The sequence below is a fragment of the Saccostrea cucullata genome, unplaced genomic scaffold (genome assembly GCF_032062105.1).
Source record: "Saccostrea cucullata isolate Sc308-1 unplaced genomic scaffold, CSIRO_AGI_Scuc_v1 ctg247, whole genome shotgun sequence".
NCBI classification, from domain to species: domain Eukaryota; kingdom Metazoa; phylum Mollusca; class Bivalvia; order Ostreida; family Ostreidae; genus Saccostrea; species Saccostrea cuccullata.
This window is the reverse complement of record NW_026934500.1, coordinates 212,781-228,314: the sequence shown is the minus strand read 5'-3', so window position 1 is coordinate 228,314 and position 15,534 is coordinate 212,781. Positions and strand designations below refer to the sequence as shown.

The 15,534-nt window shown below is 35.0% G+C and overlaps 1 protein-coding gene across 11 annotated transcripts in view; it reads left to right on the top strand.

The window, feature by feature from the left end:
* The window catches only part of LOC134240857 (neurofibromin-like), a 39,469-nt gene that overhangs the window by 11,316 nt on the left and 12,619 nt on the right, over window positions 1–15,534 (top strand). For 3 of the 11 annotated variants that reach the window (XM_062722929.1, XM_062722932.1, XM_062722940.1), the window contains exons 17-43: window positions 726–903; window positions 1,145–1,331; window positions 1,485–1,558; window positions 1,726–1,890; window positions 2,105–2,187; window positions 2,357–2,446; window positions 2,599–2,770; window positions 2,857–2,999; window positions 3,390–3,596; window positions 4,948–5,073; window positions 6,068–6,184; window positions 6,673–6,851; window positions 7,236–7,447; window positions 7,648–7,731; window positions 8,053–8,249; window positions 8,420–8,512; window positions 9,780–9,916; window positions 11,490–11,664; window positions 11,766–11,912; window positions 12,331–12,423; window positions 13,014–13,202; window positions 13,396–13,519; window positions 13,650–13,787; window positions 14,009–14,275; window positions 14,479–14,797; window positions 15,000–15,183; window positions 15,385–15,472. In XM_062722929.1, the coding sequence (XP_062578913.1) occupies window positions 726–903; window positions 1,145–1,331; window positions 1,485–1,558; window positions 1,726–1,890; window positions 2,105–2,187; window positions 2,357–2,446; window positions 2,599–2,770; window positions 2,857–2,999; window positions 3,390–3,596; window positions 4,948–5,073; window positions 6,068–6,184; window positions 6,673–6,851; window positions 7,236–7,447; window positions 7,648–7,731; window positions 8,053–8,249; window positions 8,420–8,512; window positions 9,780–9,916; window positions 11,490–11,664; window positions 11,766–11,912; window positions 12,331–12,423; window positions 13,014–13,202; window positions 13,396–13,519; window positions 13,650–13,787; window positions 14,009–14,275; window positions 14,479–14,797; window positions 15,000–15,183; window positions 15,385–15,472 (4,168 nt within the window). Of the gene's footprint in view, window positions 1–725; window positions 904–1,144; window positions 1,332–1,484; window positions 1,559–1,725; window positions 1,891–2,104; window positions 2,188–2,356; window positions 2,447–2,598; window positions 2,771–2,856; window positions 3,000–3,389; window positions 3,597–4,947; window positions 5,074–6,067; window positions 6,185–6,672; window positions 6,852–7,235; window positions 7,448–7,647; window positions 7,744–8,052; window positions 8,250–8,419; window positions 8,513–8,733; window positions 8,859–9,779; window positions 9,917–11,489; window positions 11,665–11,765; window positions 11,913–12,330; window positions 12,424–13,013; window positions 13,203–13,395; window positions 13,520–13,649; window positions 13,788–14,008; window positions 14,276–14,478; window positions 14,798–14,999; window positions 15,184–15,384; window positions 15,473–15,534 lie in introns of all 11 variants that reach the window. The other 8 variants (XM_062722934.1, XM_062722936.1, XM_062722935.1 and 5 more) reach the window with 8 other exon arrangements.

Genomic DNA, 15,534 nt, shown 5'->3' with positions numbered 1-15,534 from the left:
AATTTGGAAAGTTCAAGGTCACTGGAAGAAAATTTTCATAATTCCTGTCCGGTCCATATCTTTCTTATGGATAAACTTGGTAGGTTTTTATTTCACACAAAGATTGCCCATGACCCAAGGGTGTGTCATGACCTTGACCCAAGGTCATTTGGGGAAGTTCATGGTCACTGGAAGAAAAATATGTAATTCGTGTCCGGTCCATATCTTTCTTATGGATAAACTTGGTAGATTCTCATTTCACACAAAGATTGCCCATGACCCAAGGGTGTGTCATGACCTTGACCCAAGGTCATTTGGGGTAGTTCAAGGTCACTGGAAGAAAAATATCATAATTCATGTCCGGTCCATATCTTTCCTATGGATAAACTTGGTAGGTTCTCATTTCACTGAAAGATTAATCAGTGTCATGACCTTGACCCAAGGTCATTTGGGGTAGTTCAAGGTCAGTGGAATAAAAATATCATAATTCGTGTCCGGTCCATATCTTTATATGGATAAACTTGATATATTTCACTGTTGCCCATGACCCAAGGGTGTGTCATGACCTTGACCCAAGATTATCTGGGGAAGTTCAAGGTCACTGGAATAAAAATTTCATAATTGGTGTTTGATACATATTTTTATTATGGAAAAACTTACTTCCACACATTATTTTATTCAGTGTGATTTTCAGATCCACAGGCTTATATATGTTCATATAAGTAAGCATTTGTTTCATATTGTAGTTCACAAGTACTGTTCTCCATATCTCAAAAGTTGATTCAGAGACAGCTGGTAAATTATACCGAGATCCTGAAGTGGCTGCGAGATATCCTGGTGTGTAGGAATACCTTCCTCCAGAAACACAGTGCTAACGCCAACCTGGGCAACAACAAGACCATCTGTATCCACATCAAGTTAGAGGTGGGAAATTGTATTCTCTTAATAAAGATAATCTTGTAAATAGAGAAAATTTAAAATACTTGTGCCTCTTCCTTTATAATTTGCCTATATTGGAAAGCAGTGTCACCTTGATAATTAAATATATCTTATTCACATTTCATCTTTATCTATGGAATATGTTTTGTAATAGGTATAACTTGCATTGTGCTGAAATATACATATACTATAAATGTATAAAAATTACTTTTGAATTTGATTTCAGGTTGTATTTTTCATGTACCTGTGGAGTATTGACATTGATGCTGTGTTGACGGGCATGTCCTGTTTTCACCTTCTGTGTGAGGAAGCTGACATTAGATGTGGATCAGACGAGATGGCAGTTACCCAGATACTCCCTAACTACAATGTGTATGCCGACATTGCTCAGGCCAGCACTGTATTAACAACAGGTAATGGACAAATTAAAAATAAGTCAACCATACTTCCTTGTGAATTGTGTGGGTGTTTGGTCTGCTATGAGAAAATGTTTCAGTGATGGTTTTGTCTTCAGGCAGGAGTATTTCTTTGTATTAAAAAAAATGTCTTGCCTTGTGACTTTTTAGGGAGAGCTGCGTTACAAAAACGTATCATGGCTTTGTTAAGAAAAATAGACCAGTACACATCAGGAAACTCACAGGTGAAGTATTCAGCACAAAAATCTGTTATTATTATAATTTATCATATCATGACTATTGACAAAAAAAATTATTTTGTAGTGTTTTCAAATTTTGGTATCAAAAGTTTTTTTACATCCGATTTTTGTCTGCTGAAACTTCAGTAATAATATATTTATACTGTAAATAGGCCTGGGATGACACATTCAGGAACTGGGAAGTTATCACACAGTATTTAGAGAATTATCCCAAGGACGCAAAAGTGAAAACAGACTCAGAAATTCCAACAGGCCTGGGGGACACCATTAGGAAGAGAAAACCACCTCATCACGCAAACACAGAACATGAGCTGGAGGTCTGTCTTCATACCTTGTGTTTAATCTGTGTATTACAAGAATGTGCATAAATCCAGTTGTAAAGATGTATTATAGTATTCACATAATTTCTTGGGGAAACCTGTTCATAGAAAAAAGTCAAAATGATTGACTTTTGAACAGGTATGCTAAAAAAATTGATGGGTTGTTAAAAAGTTGGAAATATCTATGTCATTGGAAACTTTGACATTTCAGGACCAGTTGAATGAGTGGGCCAACATGACAGGATTTTTGTGTGCTTTGGGAGGTGTAAGACTGCAGAACAGACCACATAGAATGTAAGCAGTCACTAGTAGATGTTCATTGTCATCCAAACTGGTTGTCAAATGAGAAAAATGAATGTTTTAAACCAAGGGTGCTTCCACTGGTAATAAATATAAGAAACATTTATTTAAAGTTTCAGTGTTTTATTCATGATTTCAACTAATGTTCTGAATTATTTTACAGAAGCGGAGGGCCTTCCATAGCATCAGGACTGGATTCTCGTAAGAGCAGCTTGATGCAGAGTTATGATACTCAGTACTGTCCTGTCACACAGTAAGTAGACTTATCTGCTATCCAGGAATCTGACAAGTTTCATACATTTATACAAATCTTGATGCAGATTATTTCTTTTCTTTAAAAAAAAAGCAGATTTTTGTCATTTAGAAGTAAGTCAGTATGATGGCACATCATTTTTCTTCTTGTAGATTTATCAGTAACATGCTGAAGTTGTTGGTCTGTCAGAATGAGAAGTTTGGAGCTCAGATTCAGAAACATGTAAAGGAGTTGGTAGGACATGAGTTAAATCCGGCCCTTTATCCCATTCTGTTCGACCAAATCAAAGTCTCAGTGGACAAGTTCTTTGATCCCTCTGGTCAGGTAAGGAAATTTAATTTTCAAGCTTAAACTGTAATGGAAAACTGGAGATTTCTCTGTTTTGTAAACATAGCATTTCATCTTTCCAGGTGATGGTGACAGATTTGAACACCCAGTTCACAGAGAATGTGATATTTATTATGAAGAATATTCTAGAAATGAAGACAACAGACCAGCCCTGTGAACATTTAGGGGTCACCAGTATTGAATCCCTCATGTTGGCAGTGGTCAGGTAAACCAAACAAATACTTAACAACCAAACAAATACTCAACTAATCAAGAAGATACAGATCTAAGGAAAAAAGTTAGATTTCAGAAAAGAAAAATTAATTGTAAATGTATTACATTTTGCTGTTTATTCTTTTTGGTACCTTTCACAGAAAGCAACTTCAACTTATTCAAATAAAACACTGAATGTCTTGCACATGTTGATACAAATGAACATAAGAGGATAAGCTAAATCAAGTCTTCGCTAACTTGTTCCAAGATCAAGGTCCACCAAATATTGTACATGCTAAATACATGTATAATACATTTACTTAATTTACTGAACCACTGGCTTCTTTCTGTGCAGTTGTAAAATGGGGTTCAATATCTGTTTACAAATTATTCTTCGTTTTAGGTATGTGAGGCATCTAGATTCCACTGTCCACGCCATTCAGATAAAGATCAAACTCTGTCAGTTAGTGGAAGCCATGATGCACCGGCGCGATGACCTGACATTCAGGCAAGAGATGAAATTTCGCAACAAATTAGTGGAGTATCTGACGGATTGGATCATGGGAAATTCCCATCAAGTTAACATCGGTGATATGTGTAGCATGTCAAGGTATGTCCATTCTTCAATGTCTGTGTTTCTGTGGTATGGCCATTTACATGATTATTCCTTGTTTGTCTGTGGTTGTACCAACAATTGTGTCCAGTTACTACTCTGATCAAAAATGCGACATAAATGCAGAACATTGTAATATCAAAAAATGTTGCAATTTCTGGGTACACAGTGTTTAAAAAGTAGCAGTATGAATATGATGGATCATTAACAAAATTTATTTATCATGTTAATTGTATACTGTTTTTTGGTATCTTTTGAATTATTGGTACATTACAGATGTTACAAAAAAAGCTAAAGCTTGAGAATATATTTTTACATGAGATGTATTGTCTTTTCTCTGGAATTCTGAAGCACTTCAGAGTCCTTTTAATATTTTAGTAATGTTTGAGGTCAAGTTTGAAGTATTTTTGGCATTCAGTGTTCATTGATTGAGAAAGGGGAGATGGTGATTTTTTTTCAGGCAATTTTTGATCAGATGTAACCCATGTGTTAATTAGATTTTCTGTTGCAATTTTACATTCTTAGTTGCAAGTGTAATTTTATATTTGCAAGTAGTAAATAGTAAATGTCTATGAATTTATTTTCATTTTGTTTGGGTATGTAAAATTGTTTATTCTGTCCAATCATGAAAATTCCCTATTATTTGTTTACCTCTCTATATACATATGTCCTTACATTCAGTGATGTCATGGATTAATACATAGTTTGAATCATTGCATTTCTCGTAAATGTGTACACTGAACATATTTTTTTGATTTCCGTTAATTGAGAGTACACAAGTAGAACTTGGCATTTGTCTTTCACTGCTTTTATAAAAGCTGCAGTCTCTGCAAATTGAAAAAAAAAGATCATACTTTTTTTTGCAAGTTAGAATTCACAGCCTTTGCATTTTGCCTGTATAAGCTACTAGCTTTGATTGAATTTAAAACAAAAGTTATCTGATTTCAGTATTATTATCTAAGTTGGAGTGACTGATTGAATTATAATTTTTTCTAGCCTTGATAATGGTAATACTTCAATCTAGCTTCAGACCTTCAGTAGAGAAATGTTTAAAAATTATTAAATAAAAAAAAAATATAAACACTTTATACCGGTAATCTCTGGTCTTACATTAAAAAAAAAAGAGTTGACTTAGATGTTGACATACATTAGTGAACTTGACAGTGGATATAATTTTGACACCAAACCGTTTGGTTTTTATTATAAAGCTAAATGGTAGTCATCTTCACAAGCCTAGGGTTTTTGGTCGACTTTACTTAAGACCCTTGGGTTGCAAAGATGAATGAAGGTTTAAGACCCTTGGGTTGCAAAGATGAATGAAGGTTTAAAAAAGCTTATCTCTTATCAGGAAACCTATGCCTAGAACTGGGCTACAGCGATATATTCACAATCCGAGTGGGCCGGGCTCCTGTGCCAAGGGCCCACCCTATGTGCCCAGTCCCACACCATTATTTCTGCACTCCCAAACCACGGTGTGAGTATCTGCCCACTTGTGACAAAGTATCTGTTCTTAGGTCTCCTAATTCATTAGCAGGGTCTAATCAGCAAGTAGTGCAGGCAATTATTTAAAAAACTGAACTCAAATGGTAACATCCGAATAAGAAAGAGATTGTTAAAAGTAAATGTGGAAACTTGCCAAAATATTCTAAAATTAAATGAGGTATTTAATAAGAGTTTTTCTATGGGATGGTGAAGTTAAATTTACCAGTCACATTTTATCGTTTGAAAAATAAGATAAGTTTTCCACATTTATGGTTAACAAGTTGGAGAAAATATTTTAAAGAACAAATACTTGACTTCACAAAGTGGGCGTGTCTGGACTTTGTTTTTGGGTCAGGTATAGAGATTTGTAGGTCAATCTATACAGTTGTTTTCATCTCTTACTAACACTTCTCTCTTCTACTCAAGACTACCCCTCACCTTAAATTCTTCAGAAATTTCACATCACAAGCATAAAAATAGAATTTTTTTTTCTAAATTGTGTACACACAGCTATATTGGTCAGCAGTTAGACATCTCTGAAGCTGTGAGAAAGCTTATAAACTGCCTTTTTAAATCATTTTCAGCTTTTTTTCTTCTCTCCATTCCGTTTTATGTCTTTGGTTATTTTTTCTTTATTTTTCACTTTTAACCTCCCACCCAAACCACTTTGGTGTTGAACTTATTTCTTTCTGTGATATATATATATAATATTTTGGAATGCATGCACTCGTTTGTAATTGTTCTAGATGAATTGAATCAACTTAACAGTGAGAAAAGTTCAATGAAATGAACAGATTTATTAAGGAATGTTAGTTTCATTGCAAGAAATATTATCATAATGGAATAAAGAGAAAAAACTCAGATGATCAGAACTTAAAATCTAGAAATAATAGTTAACTTTGTAAGATCTCCATTTCTGCACATTATTATTGCTAGCTAAATCTTGTTGAAGTTTAGTGTACAGTTCTGCCTCCTGTTTATCACAGAGACTTGGATCAGGCCAGTATGCAGGGGGTGGCGGCCCTGCTGGCAGGATTACCCCTCCAGCCAGAGGAGAGTGACCGTGGCGACCTCATGGAGGCCAAATCACAACTATTCCTTAAGTAAGAGGGCTAGTGATTAACCAGTGTTTTTTTATTCAATAATTTTGATCTCCTTGAAAAAATTACTAGTTCTGTCTTAATGATAATTAGACTATAAGACTAACTACCTAGATACATGAAAATTATAAGTAAGTAATTACAAGGGGGGGGGGAGAGACAAATAACAAAAAAAAAGAAGAAAAAAAGCTTGATTTGTTTGATTAATTGCATGCCAATAAAGCATCATTTGAAGGATTGAAAGAAAGTACAGTGGACCTTCAGATATCCGGACGCCAGATATCTGGATGCTTCAGTATCCAGACGATTTTTTATCGGAACGGAATTTTTTAATGTTATTTAGTCTTGTTTACTGGTGATTCAGGTATCCGGACGCTTCATATATCCGGACAAATTGACTGGGAACCAAAGCGTCCGGATAAATGAGGCTCCACTGTACACTGTAATGACAATATGACAATTGTTAATAATAAAATTTTTATTTCCTGTAGATACCTGACATTATTTATGAACCTCCTGAATGACTGTTCAGAAGAAGAACAGGACACAGCCATGGACCCTAACAGAAAGCGGAGCACGTCTAACCTGTCTGCCCTCAGGAACTGTACAGTCCAGGCCATGTCCAACCTCCTTAATGCCAACATTGACAGCGGCCTGATGCACTCTATAGGTAGGTACCAACCTCCTTAATGCCAACATTGACAGCGGCCTGATGCACTCTATAGGTAGGTACCAACCTCCTTAATGCCAAGATTGACAGCGGCATGATGCACTCTATAGGTTGGTATTGTGTTCAAAGAAAAAAGAAAATCTGCTGCAATCAATTAAGTCAGACTATGTAGGAAGACAGTATTATGTTATTATAAATATACATTATTGATTAGTAAATTAATAATTTATTCACCTCTTATAGCTGTAATATTCTGAAACATGTTGACATACTATCAAGGGCTGAATAACAGAAAAAACATCATTTCATGTTTACATATTTTAATTACAGTAAATAAGAGAGACATATAAATTGTACTTGTACAGTGCCATTTTGAATTGACAGCTCTGGGATACCACAAAGATCCCCAGACCAGGGCAGCCTTCATGGAGGTCCTGACTAAGATCCTGCAGCAGGGGACAGAGTTTGAGACCCTGGCCGAGACTGCCCTGGCGGACAGGTTCGAGAGGTTGGTGGAACTAGTGACCATGATTGGGGACAAAGGGGAGCTTCCTATAGCCATGGCACTGGCCACGGTGGTACCTTCTCAACAAATGGTGAGTACATTTAAATATCTTATTCTACACATCCTCTACAATTGATTTGGGTTTTTCTGGTGGAAAAGATGATTTTGTTTTTTTAATTAAAGTTTGTTTATTTATGATGAGAGATATTAGAAACTATTGGCAGACTTAAGAATACATTAATGTGACATATTATGACTTTAAATTCCACATTCAATGATTTGTTCTCGCAGGATGAACTGGCCCGAGTGTTTGTTAATCTGTTTGATGCCAAGCATCTCCTATACCAGCTTCTGTGGAACATGTTCTCCAAGGAGGTATGTATTCATGTACGTATTGCTTCTTTCTTTTTTATTTTATTTCCGTTTATTATTTTCTTTGTAAAAATTAATTGCATTGTGATATACTACATGTTTGGTTTTCATTTGATCCTTTTGGCCGGTATACCTTTTAAAAAAATGTGAACTTTCTTTTTTGTTTTCTGGAATTTTGTTATTGTCTTTATTTCAACACTAAAAACACAAAGATTTCTTTTTCACAAAAAATTAACAGAACTATATTATATTTTGTTGTGGTTAGTTTTATTAGTAACTCACACAGTCTCTCTGAAGTAAGATGGCTGTTTATAAATGATTTAGAATTTTGATGGACAGGTGGAGATTGCTGACTGCATGCAGACATTGTTCCGCGGCAATTCTCTGGCCAGCAAGATCATGGCCTACTGCTTCCGATTTTACGGCCAGAACTACTTACGAGAATTACTTAATCCTCACATCATGGAGATGGCTCAGCTGGAAAAGCAACAGAAAGTGTGCTTTGAAATTGATCCAGCGAGGTAATGGTTTTCTCAAAGTGAAACTGATGGTTTCACTTGTACATTTAGAAGAGATTTCAAGTATACATAAAGAATAATAGTGTGTTTGTTTACTAAATTTGCTTTGTAGATGTACATTCAGATTATCTATTTTCAGGTCTTAATAATATTACAATATTTTTCAAATGTAGGTTGGAACATGGTGAGAATATAGAGGAAAACAAGAAGAATTTGATGATAATCACCCAGAAGGTGTTTGATTCTATTGTAGGATCAGCGCCTCAGTAAGTTCACTGCATTCAGAAGTCGGTAAAAAGCGGGGAAGGGGGGTTACCATCTAAAATCTATTGAACTCTTTGCTGAATTTATGCAAAATTTCATGTTTAAAAAGTTAATTTAAAAAACATATTTTAACCATGAAGAGCATTACATTGGTTGTTTATATTAAACTAAGATTGGTATCAAAGAGAACAGAAATCTCTAACTTTATAGTGATTTTTATCAGGTTTCCTCCCAAACTGAGAGTCATGTGCCATTGCCTTTTTCAAGTGATAAGTATCCGTTTTCCACACGATAGTATTTTTGCGACAGGGACCGTAATTTTCCTACGATTTTACAATCCCGTGTTAGGTAAACACGAAGTATTTATCGAGAGCCTGCTGCTTGCTGCGGAAATCCATATCAAACTTTCTGCCTCTATTTTGAATGTCAGCTGTATAAATTTAACACTTTGGAATGTACATACTTTTTTTCTTCTTTGTAATAGATGTGACAATTTTTGCTTTCCTGTACTTCCTTTTCAGATAGAAAGAAAATTGGAAATTAGTGCATGTTTTCTAACTTAGCAATCTGTATATCATTGGTTTATGATTTAATGAACATTTTTTAGCTGTATTTTAATTCATTTTATTAATTCTTATTTTAAATGAATTATTTATTTACATAAGGTAGCATTTCTTTGCTCATGATGGAATCATTTCATCAAAATATTTTTTTTTTTCAAATCAAAATTGAGGGAATAAAAAAAATTGTCACATGGATAATAGAATATACCATATAAAGCCATATGTAGGCATATTCAGATATGAATATTCTTGATAAAATGTCTACTAATATCAAAAGCACCTTAAAAATGGATAATGCCCAGTTACCCACACAACTGCTGCACAGACATATCCAAGAGGCTCTTCTTCTATTACAGCTACATGTATATTAACATGCAAGACGGCCCCAAATCTGGAATGCCTTGAACATTTATTATTTGTATAAGGCAATGAACTTGATCAGTGGTGGATCCAAGGTGGGTAATAGAGAATGCAGGGGTATAAAATCTCCTGAAATTGTTCTAAACTCGAGATTTGTCAGTGATTTTGTGTGGATCCGCCACTGATCATTCTTCATTATCCTGTATACTTCAGCATAAGCCAGAGCCTGGACATATAACACCCAAGTCTGACAGATGGAGAGACCTTGTCTAAGTGTAGCATTTAAACTTTAGAGTATGAGAGAGAGATTTTTTGTTGGATCTTGAACACCTTGTTGCCTTCACAGGTTTCCGTCTAAGCTGCGAAGCATGTGTCACTGCCTGTACCAAGTAGTGACACAGAGATTCCAGCAGAGTTCCACGGAGGCCGTGTGGACTGTTATTGGCACAGTTATTTTCTTACGCTTCATCAACCCAGCGATAGGTAACTCTCTGACAATCACAGACTGTCCAAGCATTTGGATAAGTTTTTTTTCTGTTTTTTGTTTTTTTTCTCTCAAAAGATGTAATGTATTCTAAAACTAGTATACATATGCAATTTCTTTTTTGACCTGCTTTCAAAGTGAAAATAAAAAATATATTGTAGAACAATTATTAAAAAATCTTAAGTGAAAGCAGGTCAAGAGTGTGAAAAACAAGATTTAAACTTGTCAAAGTTTGCATTCAACTGAAGTTTGAGTTGTGTACATTTTGAGAATTGTAATCCATTGTTGTCGTGGAACTTTGGAGTCTGTCTTAACAGTTGTGGTGTTTGTGTGAACATATATATGGTGTTAGTGTGGTGATCAAGTGTTGTTTTCTTTTTTTTTGTGATGGGAGATTAGTACTCAGTCTTATTTTACAAGGTCAGGAGGCCATAGTTTAAATGTCAAGGTCACAGGAAAGGTTATTAAAAGTTGAAAGGCTTCAGAAAATGTCAATTTCATCTTCAGAATTAATTGTGTGATACATACCTTAAAGTTTATAAAAATTCAGTATAAAAATTGTGAAAAATCACGAATACATATAATAGTGAAAAAAAAAAAATTGACGATTATTGATGTTATTGACAAAAAAAATTAAAGATTTATTATAGTGTTTGTAATTTTTATTCCACAATGAATATTTTTTGAATTTTAGCACAATATCATATCTAGCATAATGTTACTTGCTTTAAATACATAAAAAGTTTGTGAATAAGATTGATTAATTTAATAACTAGAAGAAAGACATACTAGTATACAGTGCATATATAATGTAGAATCGGTAGATCATATCATATTTAGGAAAGTAGGGATTTCTATATACTTTTGTCATCCCCTAGTACATGTAGTGTGCTTTGGTGGGTTTATTGGAAGAGTGAAGTGTGTTTAGTGAATGGTGATATATATTTTGTTTTGGAAAGGTTAAATAATATTCTGTGAAGTTGCAGCTCTAGTTTTCTTCCCTGTGTAATAAAAAAATATTAAATTAATATACCAGGTACATGTACTATAATAACATGTGGCATGTATCTACAGTTTAGCCTGAATGAAGCTGCCAGGTATTGGTTTGCGGTTCTCATTAAGTTGCATGTGCTTGGCTACCTGTTATATCCGCAGCTGACTTCCCTCTGATATTAACACTAACAACTCTGTACCTGTTTGTATGTTAACAACCATTATGATTGTATTTTGCTAATATTAAAGTAATGCAATGTAATATTTATTTATGTTTATAAGTTCGAGAATTGAGAGAAGTTTTTTGGGAATGTGGATAATTTGGTTTGAATGGTACATTGATAAAAAAAAATTTATAACAGATACAAATGGAGTGAAAAATCTGAAAATATGGATGTAGATAAGAGAAAACTTTGATTTGTAAGGAAAAAATATGTGTAACTAATGAGACAATTTCTCAAAATAAGGTGTACAGAAATAAGAATTTTTCTACTAAATTTCTTTTAGATATATGCATCCTTTTTGCAAACTTGCTATTTTGTGATATACAGTTGAAAATGAAATGAACTTGGATTTTAGTGTCTCCATTTGAGTCGGGAATAATTGATGAAGAGCCGACACAGAAAGTCAAAAGAGGGCTGACGCTTATGTGCAAAATAATGCAAAACATTGCCAACCACCTGCAGTTCACCAAGGAAAACCACATGAGAACATTTAATGAGTTCCTCAAAACCAATTTTGAGGCTGGTAGAAGGTTAGTGAAGAATTACAAGTTGAAAGCCAAATAGAAGGTTTTATTGACACGATGGAAAGGGATACGTTTTACAAATGTTTGATTTACATATTTTGTTTCAGGTTTTTTACGGAGATTGCCTCTGACGGAGACATTCCAGACACGGGGAATCACAGCCTCTCCTTCATTAACGATGCCAACGTTCTGGCTCTACACAGACTGCTGTGGAACAACCAGGAGAAGATAGGGGACTATCTGTCCAGCAGCAGGTATACCCTCTACCAGCTAGTCCTTCTACTCGTGTTATACCAGAGTCGCAGAATTTATTTCTTTTTTTCTCAATTATCCATTTTTTACTATGAAGACAATATTGGGAAATGCTGTTTCTTCTATGCTTTTAAGGCCAAAAATACAAGTGCTTATGCTGAAAGATCATTGCAGATGAAAAAGCTGCTTCTCATCCATTTACAGCTTTGTACAGTGTATTGTATATGTTGAGAAAATAATAAATGCTTTCTAATCATTTTGTTTACTGTAAAATGAAACAGTCTCTCTGGGATCCCTACCAGAAACTTAATGGTTGCAAGACCATTTATAGGAACCATTTTCTCTGATGTTGCAATAGTCAAAGTTAAGATTCAAGTTTCTTGTACCTGTGTTTAATCAGTGTTTTATCTGTATCTGTAGAGACCACAAGGCGGTAGGAAGGAGACCATTTGACAAGATGGCGACTTTATTGGCGTATCTGGGGCCGCCAGAACACAGGCCTCTGGACTCTCAGTGAGTAAACAGTATTCTTGTACAACTACTTCACTTTACAAAATCAAAAAAGACTTCATTCATAAAAAAGTTATTTAAAAATATCAGTATAGAATGCATGAGTGAACTGTATATGAAGAAAATATTTACATGTAGGACAGTACTAATTGACAGAAAGATAGAACTGACAAACTTAGCTGTAGTGGGTAGTAAACTACAAACATTTACTTAACCAAAATAGTGCAACATTGGAATGAATGTGAACAACATCCAATGCATGATTTCAGATCAAATACATCACATCCTCCATAAAGCATGAATATGCACATTTAAGTCTATGTAAGAAATTTTAGGATTAAGGCAGTGCATGATTTCTATTAAGGTATTTAAATGAATATTTCAATATTAGTATTCTTTACACTGACATAATTTCACATGCATCCATATTGAGAAAAACTTGTACCTATGAATATGTAGGATAGCTAGTACTGTAAATGCATTTCTGTCTGACCTTTGAACCTCATGCATATAACCAATCATAAAGACATGATTGCTTTCCTGGGCATGTGCATGACTCTCTCTGATGGATGCCTTTACAATTTTCCTGATAGTGTTGGGATATTTGCCACTAGATGGTCCAGCATGGATATGACCAGCACCAAGTTTGAGGAGATCATGTCCAAACACAACATGCACGAGAAGGACGAGTTCAAGTCCCTGAAGAATCTCCTGATCTTTTATCAGGCGGGCACCAGCATCGCAGGCAACCCAGTGTTTTATTACATAGCCAGACGATACAAGTAAGGCTTCTTTTGATTGGTCAATTCTGTGTCGTGTCATGTCTCAATTACAGATGCAATAAGTATAGATTTGAAGTACTTGTTTTTAAAAAAAGTCTCTTACCAAAAGGGCATTTTATCAGTTAAATTTACAAATGTGAGGTATATATTTGGAAGAAATTGTCATTTTCTTGTTTTATTTGATTTTGCCTAGGGTTGGAGAGATAAATGGAGATCTCCTTATCTACCACGTGCTGTTAACACTCAAACCATTCTACAACAAGCCATTTGAACTTGTGATAGACTTTACACACACCTGTGCAGAAAATAGATTTAGGGTAAGTCCCACATATACAAGGATTGCATATTTTAAAACATTAAAGAAAGACATTGTTGCACTGTATATGAATATGTGCTTTAAGAAGCTGATAGGATGAACAGTGTATAATGTATAAGAATTGTTTTCAGACTGATTTCCTGTCTAAGTGGTTTGTGGTGATGCCGGAGGTGGTGTATCAGAACATCACGGCCTCCTACATCTACAACTGTAACTCCTGGGTCAGAGAGTACACCAAGTACCACGACCGCATCCTCAACCCTCTCAAAGTAAGACAATAAAACATAGGGTGTCTCCTTGTCTGTCTGTAGGAAGCTGGAAAACCAGAATTTATTTCTGAATCATATAGGGGAAGCTAGGTGGCATGGCTTTAATATGAAGAATTATGATTCTTTGCATTTCTGCTTCCCAAATACATGTACAACTATTTTCTAAGACTTTTAAAAAGTAAAGAAAAACTACTATGTTAAAATGATTATTTTTTCTTCAGGGAAATAGGAAACTTATTTTCATTGACCATCCAGCCCGATTGAATGAGTACATTGAACCTGATCAGCAGAAATTGCCAGGATCCACTGTAGCCCTGGAGGAGGATCTAAAAATTTCTAACAATGCTCTGAAGCTATCTCACAAGGACACGAAGGTTACAATCAAAGTAGGGCCCAACGCCATACAGATCACTTCTGCTGAGAAGTTGAGAGTACTGGGACATCAAGTTCTGCTGAATGATATTTACTACGCATCGGAGATTGAAGAGGTAAAACTTGGCAGGGTTTAGAAAAAATCTTAATCTGAAGTAATCTGAACTCCTTAAGATGAACAGAAATCTTATCATGCAGATAATAAGGAATGTTCATTTTTGTATCAAGATGAAAATGTCATTTATTCTTCTTATCCTTATTTATTTTTAAAGATTTTTTTTGATTTATTAGGAATCACATTACCCACTTCTTTTTTCAGGTGTGTTTAGTTGATGACAATCAGTTTACCTTGACGATATCCAATGAGAGTGGGCCCCTGTCTTTTATTCATAATGACTGTGATAACATTGTCCATGACATAATCCACATAAGGACCAGATGGGAACTGTCCCAACCAGAGTCTGTGACGGTTCACACCAAAATCCGACCAAAAGACGTGCCCGGCACGCTGCTCAACGTCGCCCTGCTGAATCTCGGAAGCTCAGACCCGAGTCTCAGATCTGCTGCCTATAACTTGCTGTGTGCACTCACTCAAACCTTTGACCTGAAAATTGAGGGCCAGTTATTAGAAACCACAGGTAATTATATTGTATAGTTATGTAAAACAATATGGTTTTGATCAGTGGGTCTAATAGAGGTGAAAAATCTTAGATTGTGCAAAAATACTCGAAAAGGAAACAATAATTAAGGAATTATCCAGTGTTAAGTAATAAAGTATATAATATTATCTTTCTTAGTACCTAAGAGACAATATTGTGATGTTTTTTTTTGTTTGTTTAGGATTATGTATCCCTGCAAACAATACCATTTTCATCAAGCTGATCAGTGAAACCTTGGCTGTAAATGAACCACATCTGACCTTAGAGTTCCTGGAGGAGTGTATACAGGGGTTTGGTAACTCGAACATTGAGATGAAACACTTGTGTCTGGAGTACATCACTCCATGGCTACCTAACCTCACAAGGTAAAGGGCGTCAGTGTCAAATAATGGATTTCAGAACGTTTGTTACAGTTGTCAGTGAATGGGGTCCTAGAAGGCCTTACAAAATAAATGTTTTGTCAAGTAATTTAGTTATACATGTGGTGCATATTAGTAAAGTGTACACACATGTATTATGTATAATTTTGCAAAGATGTTAATTCTTGATTTGTTGTATATTTACAGATTTTGTAAACACTCGGATGAGAATAAAAGACAGAAAGTGGCTTTGATTCTGGACAAGTTGATCACCATGACAATAGAGGAAGTAGAGGTACGTTGTCCATAAATACACCATTAAATGTCTGATTCTGTAGGAACAATGCATACAAGCAT